General features: G+C 43.2%; 1 protein-coding gene across 1 annotated transcript; it reads right to left on the bottom strand.

The window, feature by feature from the left end:
• Positions 1 to 1026: 1026 nt before the first annotated feature.
• pxmp4 (peroxisomal membrane protein 4) lies at positions 1027 to 14635 on the bottom strand. Its single transcript, XM_069884299.1, has 4 exons — positions 14496 to 14635; positions 9177 to 9239; positions 6460 to 6658; positions 1027 to 3838 (listed from the first exon to the last, which is right to left on the bottom strand). The coding sequence occupies exons 1-4, from the start codon at positions 14606 to 14608 to the stop codon at positions 3575 to 3577; spliced, it is 639 nt and encodes a 212-aa protein (XP_069740400.1). The 5' UTR covers positions 14609 to 14635; the 3' UTR covers positions 1027 to 3574.
• Between the last annotated feature and the right edge of the window lie 4592 nt (positions 14636 to 19227).

Raw genomic sequence — 19227 nt, 5'->3', positions numbered from 1 at the left:
GACGAATGCCCATGATGTTACTGACTGAATTTGCAACCCTCTGTAGCCATTTTCTGTCCTACACACTGACAACTCAATACCAGAGAGTGAGGCAGTCAGAATACTCTTCATGGTACACCTGTAGAAATTTGCAAGTCTTTGGTGGTATACCAAATCTCCTCAAACTCCTCATGAAGTCACTGGTGTGCCTTCTTCATGGTTGCATCGACATGATGGCCCAGGATAGACCTTCTGAGATGTTGACACTCAGGAATTTGAAGTTCTTTACGCTCTCCTCTGCTGATCCCTCAATGAGGACTGGTTTGTGTTCTCCTGGTTTCCCCATCCTGAAGTCCACAATCAGCTCCTTAGTTTTGCTAATGTTGCAAGGTTGCTGTTGTGACATCACTCAATGAGCTGATCTATCTCACTCTGGTATGCTTCCTCATTGCCGTCTTGGGCTAGAGTGATTCTATCGATAATCATGGTGTCATCGACAAATTTGTAAACAGCATTTAAATTGTGCCTGGCCACACAGTTATGGGAGAGAAGAAGAGTGGGCAAAGCACGCATCCTTGAGGTGCGCCAGTGTTGATTGTCAAAGAGGAGACGTTGTTACCGATCTGCACTGACAGTGGTTTTCTGATGAGGAAGTCAAGGATCCGGTTGCCAAGAGATAACAAAGTTCGATCCACTAATAGAAGCTGATTTGACCATTTTCGGAACTCTTCATGAAAACAAGGTAAGCAATATTAATTTCACCCCTGCCTAAACTTATTCATTATTTGCCATCAAAAAGCACCATCATCTTGATATTCCTACTGGGAAGGTCAATTCTTATATATTCAGGAGACGTGATTGCAACACTAATTCTGAAAATGATTTCCTACATAAGCAACATGTCTATAACGAACTTTGAAAATTTACCCATTGATCTTCACCAAGTGTCTTCTCTAATAAAATGAGCAAATAGAACTATCATGAAAAAGTTACCAAATCCATTGACTAGCAAAGCTTTGAAGATGCTTATAAAAAAAATTCTTAACATGATGTTGAGAATTTATTGTCATATACACAAAAGTATAATGTACAGATGCCAGAGGAACTGCTAGATGCAGGTATAACTGCAATGTTTTAGTCAATGAGACAGGTACATTGGTTCAGCCTTTCTCAACCTATTTTTTGCTAAGGCCCTCCCCCCACCCCACACTGGACTCTGGTCAAAGTTTATGGGGCCCCTTCCCTATGAAGCAGTCAAGTCCCTACTGACTGCATAAAAACCATTTAAAAATATTTATGCTACACAAGGTGAAAACAAGGCTTTTAGTTAAATGTGCTGTGGTCCCCCAGAGGGGAGAGGTGGCTGGTTCAGATGGATATGGGCCGAATGTAGGCAAATGGGCAGTTCAGGTAGAGAACTTGGTTGGTATGGACAAACTGGGTGAAGGACTTGCTTCTGTGCTGTAAATTATGATCCTATAACATATAAACAAATTCAACAATTTCAGTAGCTACAAAATTACTAGAAGTGTGAACCAACTACTTCCAGTTGGCAGAATTCTTTTGCTGATTCTAGGAGTAGCAACTAAATCTGTGTGCAGTTTTGGCTGGGAAATAAATGATCTGCCAGTGGAAAATCTACTTGTACTCAGAATCACTTTTTTTTTAAAATATCTGTATTACTGCAGCACATTTTACCCAAGGGGTTCTCATCTAAGTCAAAGTACTTCTCTAGTTGTCACAGTAGACGCACCATTATCGTGAAGATTAGTCATGGACACCAGCCAGGAGAAAACACATGGCCTCAGTCACTGGGAGAACATGGAATAGTTGTTGGAAACAGAGGGGGTACTTGGGAAAATCACATTTCAGTTGAGACATCATCAATATGTTTAATTAAAATAAAAACACGATGCTGGAGAAACTCAGCAGATCTAACAATGTACTTTATACAACAAAGATAAAGATACATATAACCATTTATGGAGCGGAAACAGGCCATATTGGCCTTGAGTCCACATCAGTTCACTAGTTTAAAGATGAATGTACATTAGAAGTAAGAATGAATATGGGGAGCTCAAAGAAAGGGAGAGAGGTGAGAGCATTGGGCACATCTCAAAATGGCAGGGAGGATTGGCGCCAATAGCTTGGATTATTGGAGCTGGGGGGGGGGGAGGGGGTAAAGTTAAACTGTGCTTGATAATTTTGGAAGGATTCTAACTTGCTATTTCTTTTTTTTCTTTCTTTCTTTGGCTTGGCTTCGCGGATGAAGATTTATGGAGGGGAATTGTCCACGTCAGCTGCAGGCTCGTTTGTGGCTGACAAGACATGGTTGCAGCGGTTGCAAGGGAAAATTGGTGGGTTGGGGTTGGGTGTTGGGTTTTTCCTCCTTTGTCTTTTGTCAGTGAGGTGGGCTCTGCGGTCTTCTTCAAAGGAGGTTGCTGCCCGCCGAACTGTGAGGTGCCAAGATGCATGGTTTGAGGCGATATCAGCCCACTGGTGATGGTCAATGTGGCAAGCACCAAGAGATTTCTTTAGGCAGTCCTTGTACCTCTTCTTTGGTGCACCTCTGTCTCGGTGGCCAGTGGAGAGCTCACCATATAACACGATCTTGGGAAGGCGATGGTCCTCCATTCTGGAGACGTGACCTACCCAGCGCAGTTTGATCTTCAGCAGCGTGAATTCGATGCTGTCGGCCTCTGCCATCTCGAGTACTTCGATGTTGGAGATGAAGTCGCTCCGATGAATGTTGAGGATGGAGCGGAGACAACGCAATGTTTTGGGGTTGAGCCCTTCATCAAGGCCTTGACAAAGGGCTCAAGCCTGAAAAGTTGTTAATATATCTTTTTCTTTTCCATAGATACCTTGAAGGGCTCAAGCCTTTGGCCATGTTTCTTTATCTTTGCAACATGAAGTACACTGCTGAGTTTCTTCTGCACTGCACTTTTACTTCAATCACAGTGTCTGCAGACTTTCGTGTTTTGCAACGAGTTTATTTAATTCCTTTAAACATCCTCAGTGCTTCAGGGGTTAGGGAATCTAATTTGACATCTAGAGGTAGGTTTTGGGGAGGGTGGGGCGGGGATAAGAGAGGATGGAGTGGGGGTGTGGGTGAGGGACAGGAGCTACAAAACATATTACAATGGTTAAAGAGCTCAGGTACATGAAGTAGAACAACTATGAAATTCTCCCAAAGAGTTATTAGATCCGGCTCCCTATTCAACAATCCTCTATCCCCACCCCAACCACTAACTCTGTACTCAGTTCTACAATCAGCGTTAACTCCAAGTGAAACCTAAAGCAACGTTAGTGAGCCACAACAGCAGCAGGAATGCAGGACTGAAGCAAATATTGCTGAGGACACCAGGTTAGTAGAGGGTATGGCAGCACATTGCCTACTGTGCTTAGACTTTCTCCTTTGGAATGTAACTTATCTACAAATACACACAAATTGTCAGTGTCAGTGCTGTGAGAGACTCATGAGCCCAAGTGCAAATAACATTTAGTAAAGGAGATCTTCAGGCAAAGGAGATCATCAACATAAATCTGAAGGTGTTGTCCAGCCAGAAATGAAGTTGCTTCAGTTTTTCTCTTCTCATTTATCAGTCCTCTTTTTGTTGTAAACCAGAAAGTCCGTTAAATTGTGCCAAACATTGCTGTCATCATAGAGGTAGGTCATAGATGACTGAAGCGATGGCTGCAGGGTGTATGGATGGTATTCGAACAGCCACAGGACAAGACCCCACACCAACGTGGCAAACAGCGGGAATGGGTCCCGCTTAGTCTCTGGGAAGTAACCCTTCTCGACAGCCAGTCGTGAGAGTCCAAAGAGCACACGAGACAACAGGTACATGTTTATCTGTTAGGGAACAGAGTGGAGAGAGGTGACAAGTGTTTATTCAATGTCAGATATCCATAGCCCTAGAGCTTTCCCACATGGCAATAGGCCTAACAGCATTTTCCAGCTACACTCGTCAGTAAAGAAATAAGGAGTAACAGAGCCAGTGCCACCAGGCTGAGGAACAGGATCTTCCCACAGGCAGTGAGAATGCTGAATGATTGAATGAACTCTGTGTGACAAAGGTGCCTGTCAGGTTCCCCTTTAAACTATCTCCCTCACCTTAAATACATTAGACCTTACAACACAGAAACAACCCTTCTAGTCTGCACCAAACTATTTTTCTGCCTAATCCCACTGACCTGCACCCAGTCCATATCCCTCCAAGCCCCTCCCATCCATGTACCTGTTCAATTCTTCTTAATTGTTAAAATTGAGCCCACATTTACCACATCAGCTGGGCAGCTCGTTCCACACTGTGTAAAGAAGTTCCCCCTGAACTTTTTCCCTTTTACCCTTAACCCATGTCCTTTGGTTTGTATCTCATCTACCATCAATGGAAAAAGCCTAACGACATTTATTTTGTCTATACTCCTCATAATTTTAAATACCTCTATCAAATCTCCCCCATTCTGCTATGCTCCAGGGAATAAGGTCCTGTTTAACCTTTTCGTATAACTCAGTTCCTGAAGTCTGGGCAATATCCTAGTAAATATTCTCTGCACTCTTTCAATCTTATTGATATCTTTCCTGTAGTTAGGTGACCAAAACTGCACACAGCACTCCAAATAAACAAGAGAGCAACACTGATCAAGGCATTAACACAAAGAGTGGTGGGTGCCTGGAATGAGTTGCCAGGGGCAGTGGTAGAGGCTGGTACAAAAGAGACATTTAAAGGATTCTTAAACAGGCACATGGATGCAAGAAAAATAAGGGCTATGGTGAAAGGTTGGGAAGGTTTAGCTTGTTGAGTAGGTTTATATAGGTCAGCATAACATCTTGGTCTGAAAATCTCACACTGTGCTGAAATGTTCTGTTTCTAAGTGCAGGCAGTAAACTCTTTCAAACAGCAATGAGAGAATTTAAGCAACAAAAAAAAATGGTCATGTTTATATTGTTCATTGTGGATTTAAGTACTGGCCAGGACATTTTAATTGCATATTTACAAAGAGTACAGTGAAAACCCCCATTACCCAATCAACCAGAAACTTAAGCAACTGGCAAAAAAAAGGGTTGAGAAAATAAGTAAATAAATAGATATAGAGTTTTAAATAAAAGTTTAACATTGTAATGTTCTCCGAAGCAACACACAACCCCTTGGTGAAGATGCGAGCAAACATTCAGCCAGCAAAGTGCCCAGGTTGTGCCCCGCCCACATCAGCTGCTTGAAATAAAGTTGTGTTTGAATAAAACACTGGTGCCCAGGTTGAAGAACTGGGTGATGCCACTCGCTGCTGGGATGACTCTCCCCAAGTGTCACCCTATCCCTGCCTGTATTCATATTATCAGTGTATATTAATAAGGCTTTATTACAAACTTAGGGGAGGGAGTTAATTGTGACAGCGGCGTGATTACATAGCAGCTAGCCCCACACTGTTACAGCACCAGCGATTAGGTTTCGAACTTAAATTTTAGAAGTTATGGGAATTACTTGATTACAGTAAACTTTACATAATTAAAGATTACAATACTGAATTTATTTCAATTTACTTTACATTTTACACCGTCTTTTGCCTTTTGAATGGTGTATTCTTAATGCAGATTTACCAGTTAGGCATTGTCAGAGTGAGTCTCAATCAAACGGAAAATTCGTATTTCCAGCATCCACAATCCCTGTAGGTGCTGGATACCAGGGATTTTACTGTACATTGTATGGATCAGTGGTTCTCAACCTTTTTCTTTCCACTTACAAACCATCTTTAAATAATCCCTTACTAATCACAGAGCACCTATGCCATCTATGTGCTCTATGGTTAGTAAAGGATTCCTTTAGGTGATCTGTGAGTGGAAAGAAAAAGGATGAGAACCATTGGTACAGATCCATTCTGTGAAATTATATACTCAAGCCAGTTGCGGTTAGTGTCCCTATTGGACCACACCAGCGATTGGGACTGGGGTTTGAATCCCGTGCTGTCTGTAAGGAATTTGTACATTCTCCCTGTGTCTGTGTGGGTTTTCCCTGGGGGTTCCAATTTCCTCCCACCTTTTGAAACGTACAGAGGTGTAAATTGGGCAGCACTGCTCGTGGGCCAAAATGACCTGTTATCATGCTGTATGACTAAATTGTTTTTAATTTTAGTGTGCAGCAGCTCAAAACGAGCCTATAGGTAGAGTAAGGTCTTTGAAGAAGACTGCAGAGCCCACCTCACTGACAAAAGGCAAAGGAGGAAAAACCCAACACCCAACCCCAACCAACCAATTTTCCCCTGCAACCGCTGCAACCGTGTCTGCCTGTCCCGCATCGGACTTGTCAGCCACAAACGAGCCTGCAGCTGACGTGGACTTTTTACCCCCTCCATAAATCTTCGTCCGCGAAGCCAAGCCAAAGAAAAGAAAAGATAGCCCTCTTCCAGCTCCAGGGTACGTTTGTCAGAAGTTTCACCTTTAATGGATTTACGCTGAAATGGAAGGTTTTTTATTACCTGACTGTTGATGTGGTTGTTGTCTCCAAACACCAACCAGCCTCCAACACATGCGGCCACGAAGGAGTGGAGCTGTGCCTTCTCACCCTGCCACCAGCGCTGAGCTGCCAGCCCACACTTGTACACGAAGACAAAGAGGGCAAGGTTTCGGGAATGAGTATAGGTGGCGAGTGCGATGGCCTTCAGTTTTTCTACTAGTCTGAATGCACAATGAGAAGCATTATGGCAACATTTTTCCTTTGCTTTCCCCACTGTTGATTCTATCCTCCCCAAGGATAAGGCAGCCCTCATGTTGTTCTCAATGGTCCGTTTGGATGCTGCACATTCACCTGTTGTCGACTTGCTTCTGCTTCAACTCAGACTAGGCCAGCAAAAAACCCATGTGAATCATTCATTCTCCCCAGTCTCTTCCCCGCCTCCTTTTATCCCCTCTCTCCCCCATTCCCTCCTACACACAAAAAAAGACACACACATTTACACACATATAAGCTGACACATTGACACACACAGAGTTATGAACCAACATTTATTTAAATCGGAGAAAAGGTCACAGTATTCCCACAGTACAAGATGCACTTGATGCCCAAACAGGATGTGCACTCTGTGCCTGTCCAGGGCTAGTGCATTGCACATGCTCTGCATTTATTTGGGATTATACCACCAGAAACATTGAAATGTTTAATTTAATTTTGAGAGAAAGCACTGTAATAGGGTCCTTCTGGCCCACAAGCCTTCACCACCCTATTAAGTTAGATAATAATTTAAGCCACTTGTACAAATTAAATTATCAGCCGCTAATAAAGAAATTGCAGGAAGACTTAGAACATTGGAAAGAATTGCCGCTAATGTTGATAGGGAGGGTAAATTGCATTAAAATGAATGTCTTCCCAAGGATGCAATACTTATTTCAATCGTTACCAATTCCCTTAACAGAGAAATTTTTTAATGAACTAAAGAGAATAATAAGGAAATTTTTATGGAAAGGGGGGGAAACCGAGGATAACGTTAGATAAATTAACAGAGAGGTACAACCAAGGTGGTTTGCAGTTACCAAACTTTAAAAATTATTATAGAGCAGCACAATTAAGGTATTTATCAGATTTTTATCAGACAAGGGAAAAACCAGATTGGACTAAGATAGAGCTAGATAAAATAGGGGAGAAGGTACTGAAACATATATTTTATAAGTGGGATGAAAAGCTGGTATGATATAAAAGCTCACCAGTATTGGATAATATATGGAAGAAGATTCACTTAGAAAGGAAAAAAAACAAATGACCAAATACCAAAATTATTAATGATGCAAAATCTGCTAATCCCTTTTACATTCCTTTAGAGAATGGGAGAGAAAAGGAATTAAAAGAATAGAAAATTGTTTTTTGGGAAATAATTTATTAACATTTGAACAAATGAAGTACAAATATGGAATAACTCATGGTACGATGTTTACATACCATCAACTGAAAGCATACTTAAAGGATGAATTGGGAAATAGACTGAGATTACCAGAAGGAAGCAGCTTTGAATATGTGATTACAGACACAATGATAATTAAAAGATTTATAACGAACATGTACATCAAGCTGCAAGAGAAGGAAAGTGATGACATAAGCTATAAACCCAAACAAAAGTGGGAAAAAGATTTAAACATAAAGATAAAAAATGAAACATGGGAAAAGTTATGTTCTGGCACTATGAAAAATATAATAAACACAAGGCGGACTCGAAAGGCCAACATGGCCTGTTTTCGCTCCGTAAATGGTTATATGGTATGGTTATGATTATGCATGATACAGTATAATTGGTTACACAGGTTATATATCACGCCCCAAAAGTTAAATAAATGAGATCCAACATTATCAGATAGATGTTTTCGCTGTGAGAAGGAAATGCGAACAACTGTACATGCAATTTGGACATGTGAGAAAGTGAAAAAGTTTTGGGAAGATCTAAATCAGGTATTAAATAAAATCACAAAAAGCAACATACCAAAAAATCCAGAGATCTTTTTTCTAAGTAATATAAGAAGTAAGGAATTAGGCCTCAAACTGGATGAAGCGCAAAAAAGATTTACTATGATAGCCTTAGCAGTAGCAAAAAAATGTATAATGTCAACTTGGAAATCGGAAGAGAGCCTGAGAATACAGCAATGGTACATGGAAATGAATAAATGTATTCCATTGAAAAAAATAACATACAATTTAAAAAATAAAGTCACATTATTTGAACAAACTTGGGATCCGTACATGGAAAATAACAGAGAGGGCTCGCCTCGGACCTCCACCCCATAAAATGATAAGAAGACAAAATGACTTGATCCAGTGTGTAAAAGTAGATCACACATTTTTCATGTTTATTTTTCATTGTGTGAAGACATTGTTTCATGGTTTTATTGTATTGTATATGTTGAATGTTTATTGGTTTTGGAGGGGGGTGGGAAGGTAGGGGAGAAAAAAGGGGAGAAAATGCCACTGTGTATATTTAAGAGGGAAATGTTTGTATGTATTTTGGTTGATATGGTTCACAGTGTGAAAAATAAAAAAATAATTTAAAAAAAGCCTTCACCACCCAAATACACCCACGTGACCAATTAACCAACTGACACAAGAGTGAAATAAAACCTATGTGAGAGGACACCATATGAGAAACTTATTTAGAAACAATGCTCCATGTTTAGAAATGTCAGGACATAAACTCAGTATATATCGAGGCCTTACCTTCCTTTTTTAAACAGGAACGTCATCACAAGAGCATGTGGGGCTCGAATTTTGGCTCCATACCTTGAAATTTAAAAAAGATGTGCATAAAAAAAATCAATAGTGTACAAAAACCTGCAGGATCAGAAAGTTGTGGAGGTTTTCAGTGCACATTCTCAGCTCCCTCACACCCATAACATTTATAGAGACCATGACAACCTTGATTCTCAGCTAATTACTCAGTTAGCATTCAGAACTCGTACTTCATCAATTACATTTAGTCTCATTTCCAAAACTGTAATCCCATCTGACATACCAAAGCAGCGAACAAAAATGCTATTTCTCACCCCCACAACAAAGTCCCTGGCTGTGGATAGCCCTCAACAGCATCCAGACAGTTCATGCACAGTATGACCACCTATTCCACAAACAGACAGTGCCAGAGAGCCCAAAATGCAAGTGCAAGAACATGCCAAACTGCCTTTTAAACTTTGTGGCAGGAAGCATCTCATTTCTAGCAATTCCAGAGGACATTGGCTGGACCAATGTGTGGTTTTCATGTAAAATGAAAGATCAGAGACCGGATGTGGTCTTGGATTGAAAGCTGACTTCAGGACAACCTGCCTTTTTGGGAATTTTCCCCACAGCACATGTATTCACTGACCATGGGAAAGAAACGGTCAAGAAATAAACTGAGCAAACCCAGACTTCCAAATAGCACCTGGAAACAGATGGAAGCTGGCTCAAAAGGCAAGTGTGGTCTAACATGCAAGAGATTTACAGTCAGCACTTAGATGTGCCATTTTATTATTAACAAAATGTAACACACACTAACACATAGACACACACACAGATACACCCACACAGGTCAGGTTTACTTCAAAATACTTCTCATTCTTAATCATTATATCTTTAGATTTGTTCAACACAGGCCAATCTAAAGCTTTCCTAGTAAGAAAAATATCAATCTGAGGTTCAGGGAAGGGACAGGGTGATGGAAGAGGGAGGTAATGAATAGTAAATACAATATGCTGTGCCAGTTATCAAGGTTTAAACAACAGAAAAAATAAAATTCAAATCTAAATCTTCAGAAATACAATTTCTAAACTGGCATACATTTATTAATTCTACTCTGTGCTTCAGATTTTAATAAAGTGCAATAGAAAAAGCAAAATTGATGCACTCCTTACACTTCAAATGTAAAGTCGTGGTATGAATTCTCCCTCAAAAATGCAAGTGGAGATCACAATTAGAACTACCAAACTCCTAATCTAGGATTATAAATGTCGCACAAATGAAGGATGGTTTACAATAAGAAAGCATCTTCAAAGATCTCAGGAAATATCACAGCCAGCACAGGAATTTTGAACTCTAATCTTTGTGACAATCCTCTTCCCAGCCCTGTGGAGCATTAATCCCGATAATAAACCACCCTCCACAAGGGTTGTGGAGGGGGAATTAATAGTAACCAACACCTTTCTCCATCTTCCATTCTCCCTGTTCCTCTTTGCCCACACATTTGCTCTATTGTTGAGACTTTCCCATACAAGTGTCTCTGAAACATCTTCCTTCTCCCTGAATTGTGACTCCCTATTGTTAACAAAGCCTGCATCCCTTCCATTTCCCATTCCTCAGCTCACTCCCATTCAGCAGATCATTCTCTCAAATTCACACCATAGAACATTACAGCACAGAAACAGGCCCTTCTAGTCTATGCCAAACTATTTTTCTGTCTATTTTCCCAACGACCTGCACCCAGTCCATAGTCTCCATACCCCTCCAATCCACATACCAGTCCAAATACTAAATGTTAAAATTGAGCCTGCATTCACCACTTCAGCTGGAAACTCGATCCACACTCCTACCATCCTCTGTGTTAAGAAGTTCCCTCTAATGTTCCCCCTAACCTTTTCCCCTTTCACCCTTAACCCACATCCTCTAGTTTGTAGCTCACCTACCCTCAGTGGAAAAAGCCTGCCTACATTTATTCTGTCTTTACCCCTTATAATTTTAAATACTTCTATCAAATCTCCCCTCATTCTTCTATGCTCCAGGGCGAAAAGTCCTAACCTGCTTGAAGAATCTATCTTCAAACAGATTCCACCACCAGGTATATCTTCCCTTCTCCTCCCTTGATGGCCTTTCGCAGGCACCATTCCCCTCGGAATTCTCTGGGCCACTCTCCTCTTCCAACAAGTACCTCCCTACTCCAGCACCTTCACTGCATCTGCAAGTGAGACAAGTCTTGTCCTATTGCCTCTTCCTTTTTCAACATTCAGGGCTCAATAAGTCTTTTCAGATGAGGCAGTGATTCAGTTGTCCTTCCTCCGATCTACTTTACTGCATTCAGCACTCACGTTTGGACTCCTCCACATCGGAGATTCAGCGACAACTTTGCAGAGCAGTCAGCAGGGACAACCCTGAGCTTGCTATTTCTGCCACATTAATTCAACATCCCCTCCCACTCTTAGAAGTCTCACGGCTTCCTGTGCTGTTTATAGTGAAGTCCTAAGCTACCTTGAGCCACCTGACCTACTGGGGCCACATCTTCTGCTTTGGATTTCCTTTGCCCATGTTCTGCCGCGCTAGTTGCTCCCATTCACTCATTGATCAGGTAACCTGGTTTACAGCAGATCCCCAGCTGTGGTCACCCCAGTTTTTCCCTGTCAAAGACATCCCATCCCCCTTTACAAGCCTGTTTAGGCTTCCTTCCAGTTCTGACAAAGGGATTTCAATCCTCAACATTACACCCAGATGTGCCCTCACTTGCTGCCCATTTCCAGAATTTTCTGTTTTTATTTTACTTATTTAGCATCTGCAGTTTTTTATCTTTTTCAATATTTTTAAGTTTTCAATGATAATAAGCAAGTAAAAGACATTAAAGGGAGTAAACACATAAAAAGGAATATACAGGTGTAATAATTATATGTAGAAAAAACCATATATAAACAAAGAACTTTAACAAACAGACTAAAAGAAAGATGAAAAAAAAGCATATTACGCACTTAACCAAATATAAAATGGCTAATTAAAAAAGACCCCCCAAAAATTATTATTCTACATATTCCATTCTGCTTTAATAAGGTTAATTTCTCGTCATGCGACTTTTTCTCCAATCATGAACATCTTTCTAAAGCATGCTTATCTTTGCAGTCTTACTGGGGCCAGTGACAAAGCCCTCTCAATAGTTCCTGTGCAGGTTAAAGCTAAAAAAGGGACTTTCATACTGAAGTTGATTGTAGTTGCATTTAATTTACTACCATATAGAGAAGACTAAAATCACAAAACAATATCTGAATAATCTTATAAATTATGAAAGTCGTTAATAAAAGGTCATCATAATTTTTATTTTAATTGCAGACTGCACTAGACCCCAGCATCTACAGACTTCTTGTTTATTAACATTCTGGATCGGGTTTCTTTATCAAAACCATGACTAACAAGTACCCCCAACTTTCTCAATGAAACAAAACTAAAGGATTTAGTGTTAGAGTAAGTCAAATTGTGGAGAGTATAGAGTTACTATGAGAATAAGAATAAATACTGTGTCTTTGACTCTGAATGACTGTGCCTGAGGCAAACTGACCATCTCTAACTCCAAATGACCATGCCCGAGTCTGACCGTCTGTCTCTGACTCCCAGTGACTGCGCCCGAGGTAGAGAGACAGTCTTGGATTCTGAATAACTGTGCCTGAGGCAGTCTTTGACTCTGATTGATTGCGCCCGAGGCAGACTGACACTCTGACTGACTGCCCCCGAGGCTGACTGACAGTCTCTAAGCGACTCCGCCCGAGGCTGACTGACAGTCTCTGAGTGACTGTGACCGAGGTGACTGACAGTCTCTGAGTGACTGCGCCTGAGGCTGACTGACAGTCTGAGTGACTGCCCCCGAGGCTGACTGACAGTCTCTAAGCGACTCCGCCCGAGGCTGACTGACAGTCTCTGAGTGACTGTGCCCGAGGTGACTGACAGTCTCTGAGTGACTGCGCCTGAGGCTGACTGACAGTCTGAGTGACTGCGCCCGAGGCTGACTGACAGTCTCTGAGTGACTGTGCCCGAGTCTGACTGACAGTCTCTGAGTGACTGCGCCAGAGGCTGACTGACAGTCTCTGAGTTAGTCTCTGAGTGACTGCGCCTGAGACTGACTGACAGTCTCTGAGTGACTACGCCTGAGGCTGACTGACAGCCTGAGTGACTGCGCCCGAGGCTGACCGACAGTCTCTGAGTGACTGCGCCCGAGGCTGACTGACAGTCTCTGAGTGACTGCGCCCGAGGCTGACTGACAGTCTGAGTGACTGCGCCCGAGTCTGACTGACAGACTCTGAGTGACTGCGCCTTAGTCTGACTGACAGTCTGAGTGACTGCGCCTTAGTCTGACTGACAGTCTCTGAGTGACTGCGCCTGAGACTGACTGACAGTCTCTGAGTGACTGCGCCCGAGGCTGGCTGACAGTCTCTGAGTGACTGCGCCCGAGGCTGACTGACAGTCTCTGAGTGACTGCGCCCGAGTCTGACTGACAGTCTGAGTGACTGCGCCCGAGGCTGGCTGACAGTCTCTGAGTGACTGCGCCCGAGGCTGACTGACAGTCTCTGAGTGACTGCGCCCGAGTCTGACTGACAGTCTGAGTGACTGCGCCCGAGTCTGACTGACAGACTCTGAGTGACTGCGCCCGAGTCTGACTGACAGTCTCTGAGTGACTGCGCCCGAGTCCGACTGACAGTCTCTGAGTGACTGCGCCCGAGTCTGACTGACAGTCTCTGAGTGACTGCGCCCGAGTCTGACTGACAGTCTCTGAGTGACTGCGCCCGAGTCTGACTGACAGTCTCTGAGTGACTGCGCCCGAGGCTGACTGACAGTCTCTGAGTGACTGCGCCCGAGGCTGACTGACAGTCTCTGAGTGACTGCGCCCGAGGCTGACTGACAGTCTCTGAGTGACTGCGCCCGAGGCTGACTGACAGTCTCTGAGTGACTGCGCCCGAGTCTGACTGACAGTCTCTGAGTGACTGCGCCCGAGTCTGACTGACAGTCTCTGAGTGACTGAGCCCGAGTCTGACTGACAGTCTCTGAGTGACTGCGCCCGAGTCTGACTGACAGTCTCTGAGTGACTGCGCCCGAGGCTGACTGACAGTCTCTGAGTGACTGAGCCCGAGTCTGACTGACAGTCTCTGAGTGACTGCGCCCGAGTCTGACTGACAGTCTCTGTGTGACTGTGTGGAGGGAGGTGATCCTGTGTAATTAACGTCCTCCTCAGTGATAACCCTTAATCCTTCAGAGTGCTATTAATGTCGATAATACACTCCCTCCCCTTCACCAGGCGCTTAACCCACACGATAAACTCACACCACCCCGTTGCGGAAGCCCTTGACGGCAGCCAGAGCCCCGTGGAACTGGCGCTGCCGCAGCAGCCTATTCACCGCCTGGACGGCACTCGCCAACAACTCCTCAGCTCCCATCGCAGGCGGAAGTATAACAGGGACGGACCGGAAACCCGGGTACAGCCCCGAATGCCCTCCGCCAGGCATAAGCACCGCAAACATCCGTTCCTAGCCCTCCCCCCCCCCGGTCCAGTGCAGGGACCGAGCTCCCCAACCTCAGAAATCAACATGGTCCGTGGGCTGATCAAATATTATTCGACATCAGACTCCTCTCTCTCTTAAAGACGTGGGATGAAAGGTTGCTCTTCGAAATCATCCATTCGTCAGGAGAAAATCAGGTCGCTCTTTGATTGGCCAATCAGCGCCACCCTGATTTTAGATTAACCAATGGTGCCTTGCTCATTCTCTGATAGGATACATGGTATTCACTTTCTGATTGGCTAATAGGAACCGCTGGGTCTCGGATTGGCCATTGTATTGAAGTCAAATCAAATTTATTGTCATCTGATTATACATGTACAAACCAACTAAACAGCTTCTCCCGTCCTCAGTCCAAAAACACGCAGACACACAACCAGACATAACACACATACAGTCAAACAATACATATGTAGGACAGTATTTCATCTGCTCAAATAACTAAAGATTGTTTCATAAATGTGAGAGTCCGGAGGGTCAGTGTGAGCAGTTCCCGTGGTCATTCAGCGTTCTCACTGCCCGTGGGAAAAAGCTGTTCCTCAGCCTGGTGGTGCTGGCTCTGATCCTCCTGCATCACTGGGAGCTGCTGAAAGATGCTGTGTGCAGGGCGGAAGGAGTCCTCAATGATTTTGCACAGACTTTTCAGACAACAATCCTAGTAGATTACATCAATGCAGGAGGAGGGAGATCCCAGTGATCTTCACTGCCACTCTGATGGTCCTGTGGATTGACCTCTGATCCATTTCTCTGCCGCACTGTGATTCAGCCGGCCAGGACGCTCTCGATAGAACCGCTACGGAAGGTTGGCATAATGGTGGCCTGTAGCCTTGCCCGCTTCAGTCCTCTCAGGAAATGGAGTTGTTATGCCTTCCTGACAAGTGTGCGCTCACGATAGGTCAATAGTCAAGGAACCTGGTGCTCTCCACTCTCTCGACTATAGAGATGTTGATGTGTAGTGGAGGGTGGTCATTCGTGAAATCCATAATCAAATCCTTTGTCTTGTCCACATTGAGACTCAGGTTGTTACTCTCGCACCATTTCACGAGATTCTCCATCTCTTCTCTGTTGTTTGCTTTTTGATTGGCTATTTGGACTCACTTTGTGCAAAGAATGCACGGAGGGTTTTGCACTTGGCTAAAGGGAGCATGCTCCTCCAATTGGGCAATAAACGTCTCTAAAACTGATGATATGATATCTGTACACCTTTGGCCAATGAAAATCCATGTTCTGTGCTCTGAGAGGCTCGCCAGTGCCCAAATTAATATCCAGTCATTTGGGAGTAACAAGGTGAGGAGTTAAGTCCATTACAGGAGGTCATGTGATATTTTGGGGACAGTCTGGAGGTTAAGCAGCAGCGGCAGGAGGAATGCTTCAGGTCAAATGTGCTTTACCCAAACCAAGATGTCAACCATGTTTTTCCCTCCGAAGAAGATGCTTGACATTCTGCATTTTTCTGGGTTTTTCTTTAGATTGCCATTGTCTGCAAAATTTGGGCACCACGGTTAGCATAACGCTATTATTCCAGATTCTCTTATTGTCATGTAATATTACACAAATTTGCATTTAGTCAGCCATAAGGCAGACAAAGATTTGCCATCAGCAGAAATTGCTTGGCATCCATTACAGCCAGAAAAAGAGAGTCCCTTCAGAGTCACCAACTGTCCATGGATTCACCTGCAGCTACACAGCCTTCACCCAAATCCTCGGCAACCCGAGCTCCAGATGCACACCTCTGACACAATTAGGAATCCTTTAGCACCCGAGACCCCTCGGGAGCCCCTCCGTCCCAGTTCAAATCCTGCCTTGTCTGTAAGGAGTTTGTATGTTCTGCTGCATCACCCATGGGTTTTTCTTCAGGTGCTCCAATTTCCTCCCACCTTCCAAAGACAAAGCTTAATTGGTCAAATTGGTGTATTTGGACAGCACGGGCTCATGGGCTGGACAGGCCTGTTACTGTGGAAATAAAAAACAAAATTTACTTCAAATTTTCCCTTCAGCAGTTCTCAGATTCAAACCTCAGAATCAGAATCAGGATTTATTGTCGTGAACAAGTCATGAAATTCAGTGTTTCCAGCAGCGAACATTCAAATTATAAACATTTTATGATGTTACCATAAAAAATAAAATAATAATAAAAACAGTGGTGGATGAAAAGTAAGGCAGTGTCTCTGGTTCATTGATTATTCAGGAATCCGATGGCAGTGGGGAAGAAGCTGACTTTGTGCCACTGAGTGCTCGTCTTTAGGCTCCTGTATCTTTTCCCCGATGGTAGCAGAGTGAAGAGGGCATGGCCTGGGGTCTTTCAAGGATAGAAGCTGCTTTTTTAAAATGCCACCTCATGTGGATGTCCTCGATGGAGTGAAGTCTGGTCCCTGTGATGTTGCAGGTCGAGTTAACAACCCTATGGAGTTTATTCTTGCCTTAAGAGTTGGTGCCTCCATACTAGGCAGTGATGAAACCACTCAAAATACTCTCTGCAGTGCACCTGTAGAAGTTTACAAGAGTCTTTGGTGACATACCGAACCTCCTCATGCACGTCACAAAGTATAGCCGCTGGCGAACCTTCTTTGTGATTGGATCAACATGGAGGCTCCAGGACAGATCCTCGGAGATGTTGACATCCAGGAATTTGTTGTTCTTGACCCTATCCACTACTGAGCCCTCAATGAGGACTGGGACATGTTCCCATGACTCCCTCCTGAAGTCCACAATCATCTCCTTGGTTTTGCCTTTCTCCCTCTTGTATGTTTCCTCATTCCCATTTGTGAATCTATTGATAACTGTATACTGTCATCAGAAAACTTGTAGATGGCATTAAAATTGTGCCTGGCCACACAGTCGTGCCCATTTATGCAAAAAAGCTGAAGAAGCTGAGATTGTTCACCCTGGTATGTAATGATTCACTCAACCAGCTGATCTATCTCCCTTCTGTACACTTCCACATTGCCATCTGTGATTCTTCTGCTGACCATGGTGTCGTCGGCAAGGCTAACAATCCCAGTATCACAGAACCTCTGGATACCAATCCAAAAAAAAAATCCTCCATATGCTCTCCAATACCATTACATCCCTCCTGAAGTATGGTGCCAAGAATTGGCTACATTAATTCAGGTGAGGTCTAACCAGGGATTTACAAATTGAGTATTAGAGCCAGCAGTACCAGGCAGTGAGAGTGATGAATGGCCAAAGGACCTGCTCACACAAACCATCTGAGACTCTCATATTCAGGAAGTAACAGTTATTTAATTATTTATACGCAGAGCTGAATACTTGACCTGCATATGTATTGTTTGTCTGGATGTGCCTTATGTCTGGATGTGTGTCTGTGGGTTTGGCACTGAGGACTGGAGAACACTGTTTTGTCGGGTTGTACTTGTGCAGTCGGATGACACTAAAATTGACTTGCCAATTTTACATCTGCTCTATAATTAAAGCCATGATTCACGCGTGTTTCACTTGAATAAACAACCTCCTCAACTAATGTTACCAACTTCAAAGATTTGAAAATGTAATCCTCCAGGTCTCTGTGTTCCTGCACGTTCAAAAACATAAGCTGAAACAGCCATATACCATATATTAGGAGCATTGGTTTTTAAGGCACAGAACTGGGTTTAAGTTATGTCAAGATCACCGCTGCTGGGGAGTGATTTAACTCTTGGGCCATTATATCTTCACCTGTTTGTTGTCACATTATTCTCAGCTCGATCATTAAACACAAAGCCAGGCGATATACTGGCACCAATTCATCCATGACCTTCAATCAACTCACTGCGCACAAATGAAATATTAATCTACACCAAACACAATGAATACGGCAGGAAGTAAATCACACTTCTAATTATATCTGGGATCATTATTCCAATAACTATATAGACTCACCCATGTGCCGTTCAAGTATAAATCATTATAAGGCAGCTTTAATCTTCCAAATGCTTTGTCCAAAGACATTGAACACTCTCAGCTTTCAGAATGATAGCACAATGCCTAATTCTTATCCAGCTATTCCTGTCGGAGAGGAGCAGCAATCATTTATGGATCCACATCAACCAGCACACACTCTTTTCTCAATGCTGCCATCAGGAAGGAGGATTAGGTGCCACAAGACTCGCTCCACCAGGTTCAGGAACAACTGCTCCCCCTCCACCATCAGACTCCTCAACAACAAACTCAATCAGGGATTCATTTAAAAACTTTTGCACTTTATTAAATGTTTTACTCTCTGTATTGCACTGTCAGTTTGTTTACATTTATTTGTTTACATGTACATACCTTCTTGAGTACAGTTTTTTGCACTACCAATAAACCTGTAATCTGAGATCAGAAGACCTTTCTGTTTGATCAGAAAGATTACATTCAGGGAGTATCTTAAGGAAGGAAAGTTCAACAGAGCTAAGGCAAGGCTTAGGGTTTCAAATTTATTGTCAGACATCACATACATGACATTACATACAACCCTGAGATTCCTTTCTCCTGAGGGCCAGGCAGAATTACCTGATGCA

The sequence above is a fragment of the Narcine bancroftii genome, chromosome 6, assembly GCF_036971445.1.
Source record: "Narcine bancroftii isolate sNarBan1 chromosome 6, sNarBan1.hap1, whole genome shotgun sequence".
In the NCBI taxonomy this organism is placed as follows: domain Eukaryota; kingdom Metazoa; phylum Chordata; class Chondrichthyes; order Torpediniformes; family Narcinidae; genus Narcine; species Narcine bancroftii.
Note: the sequence above shows the minus strand (reverse complement) of the source record. Positions and strands in the feature narration are given on the sequence as shown.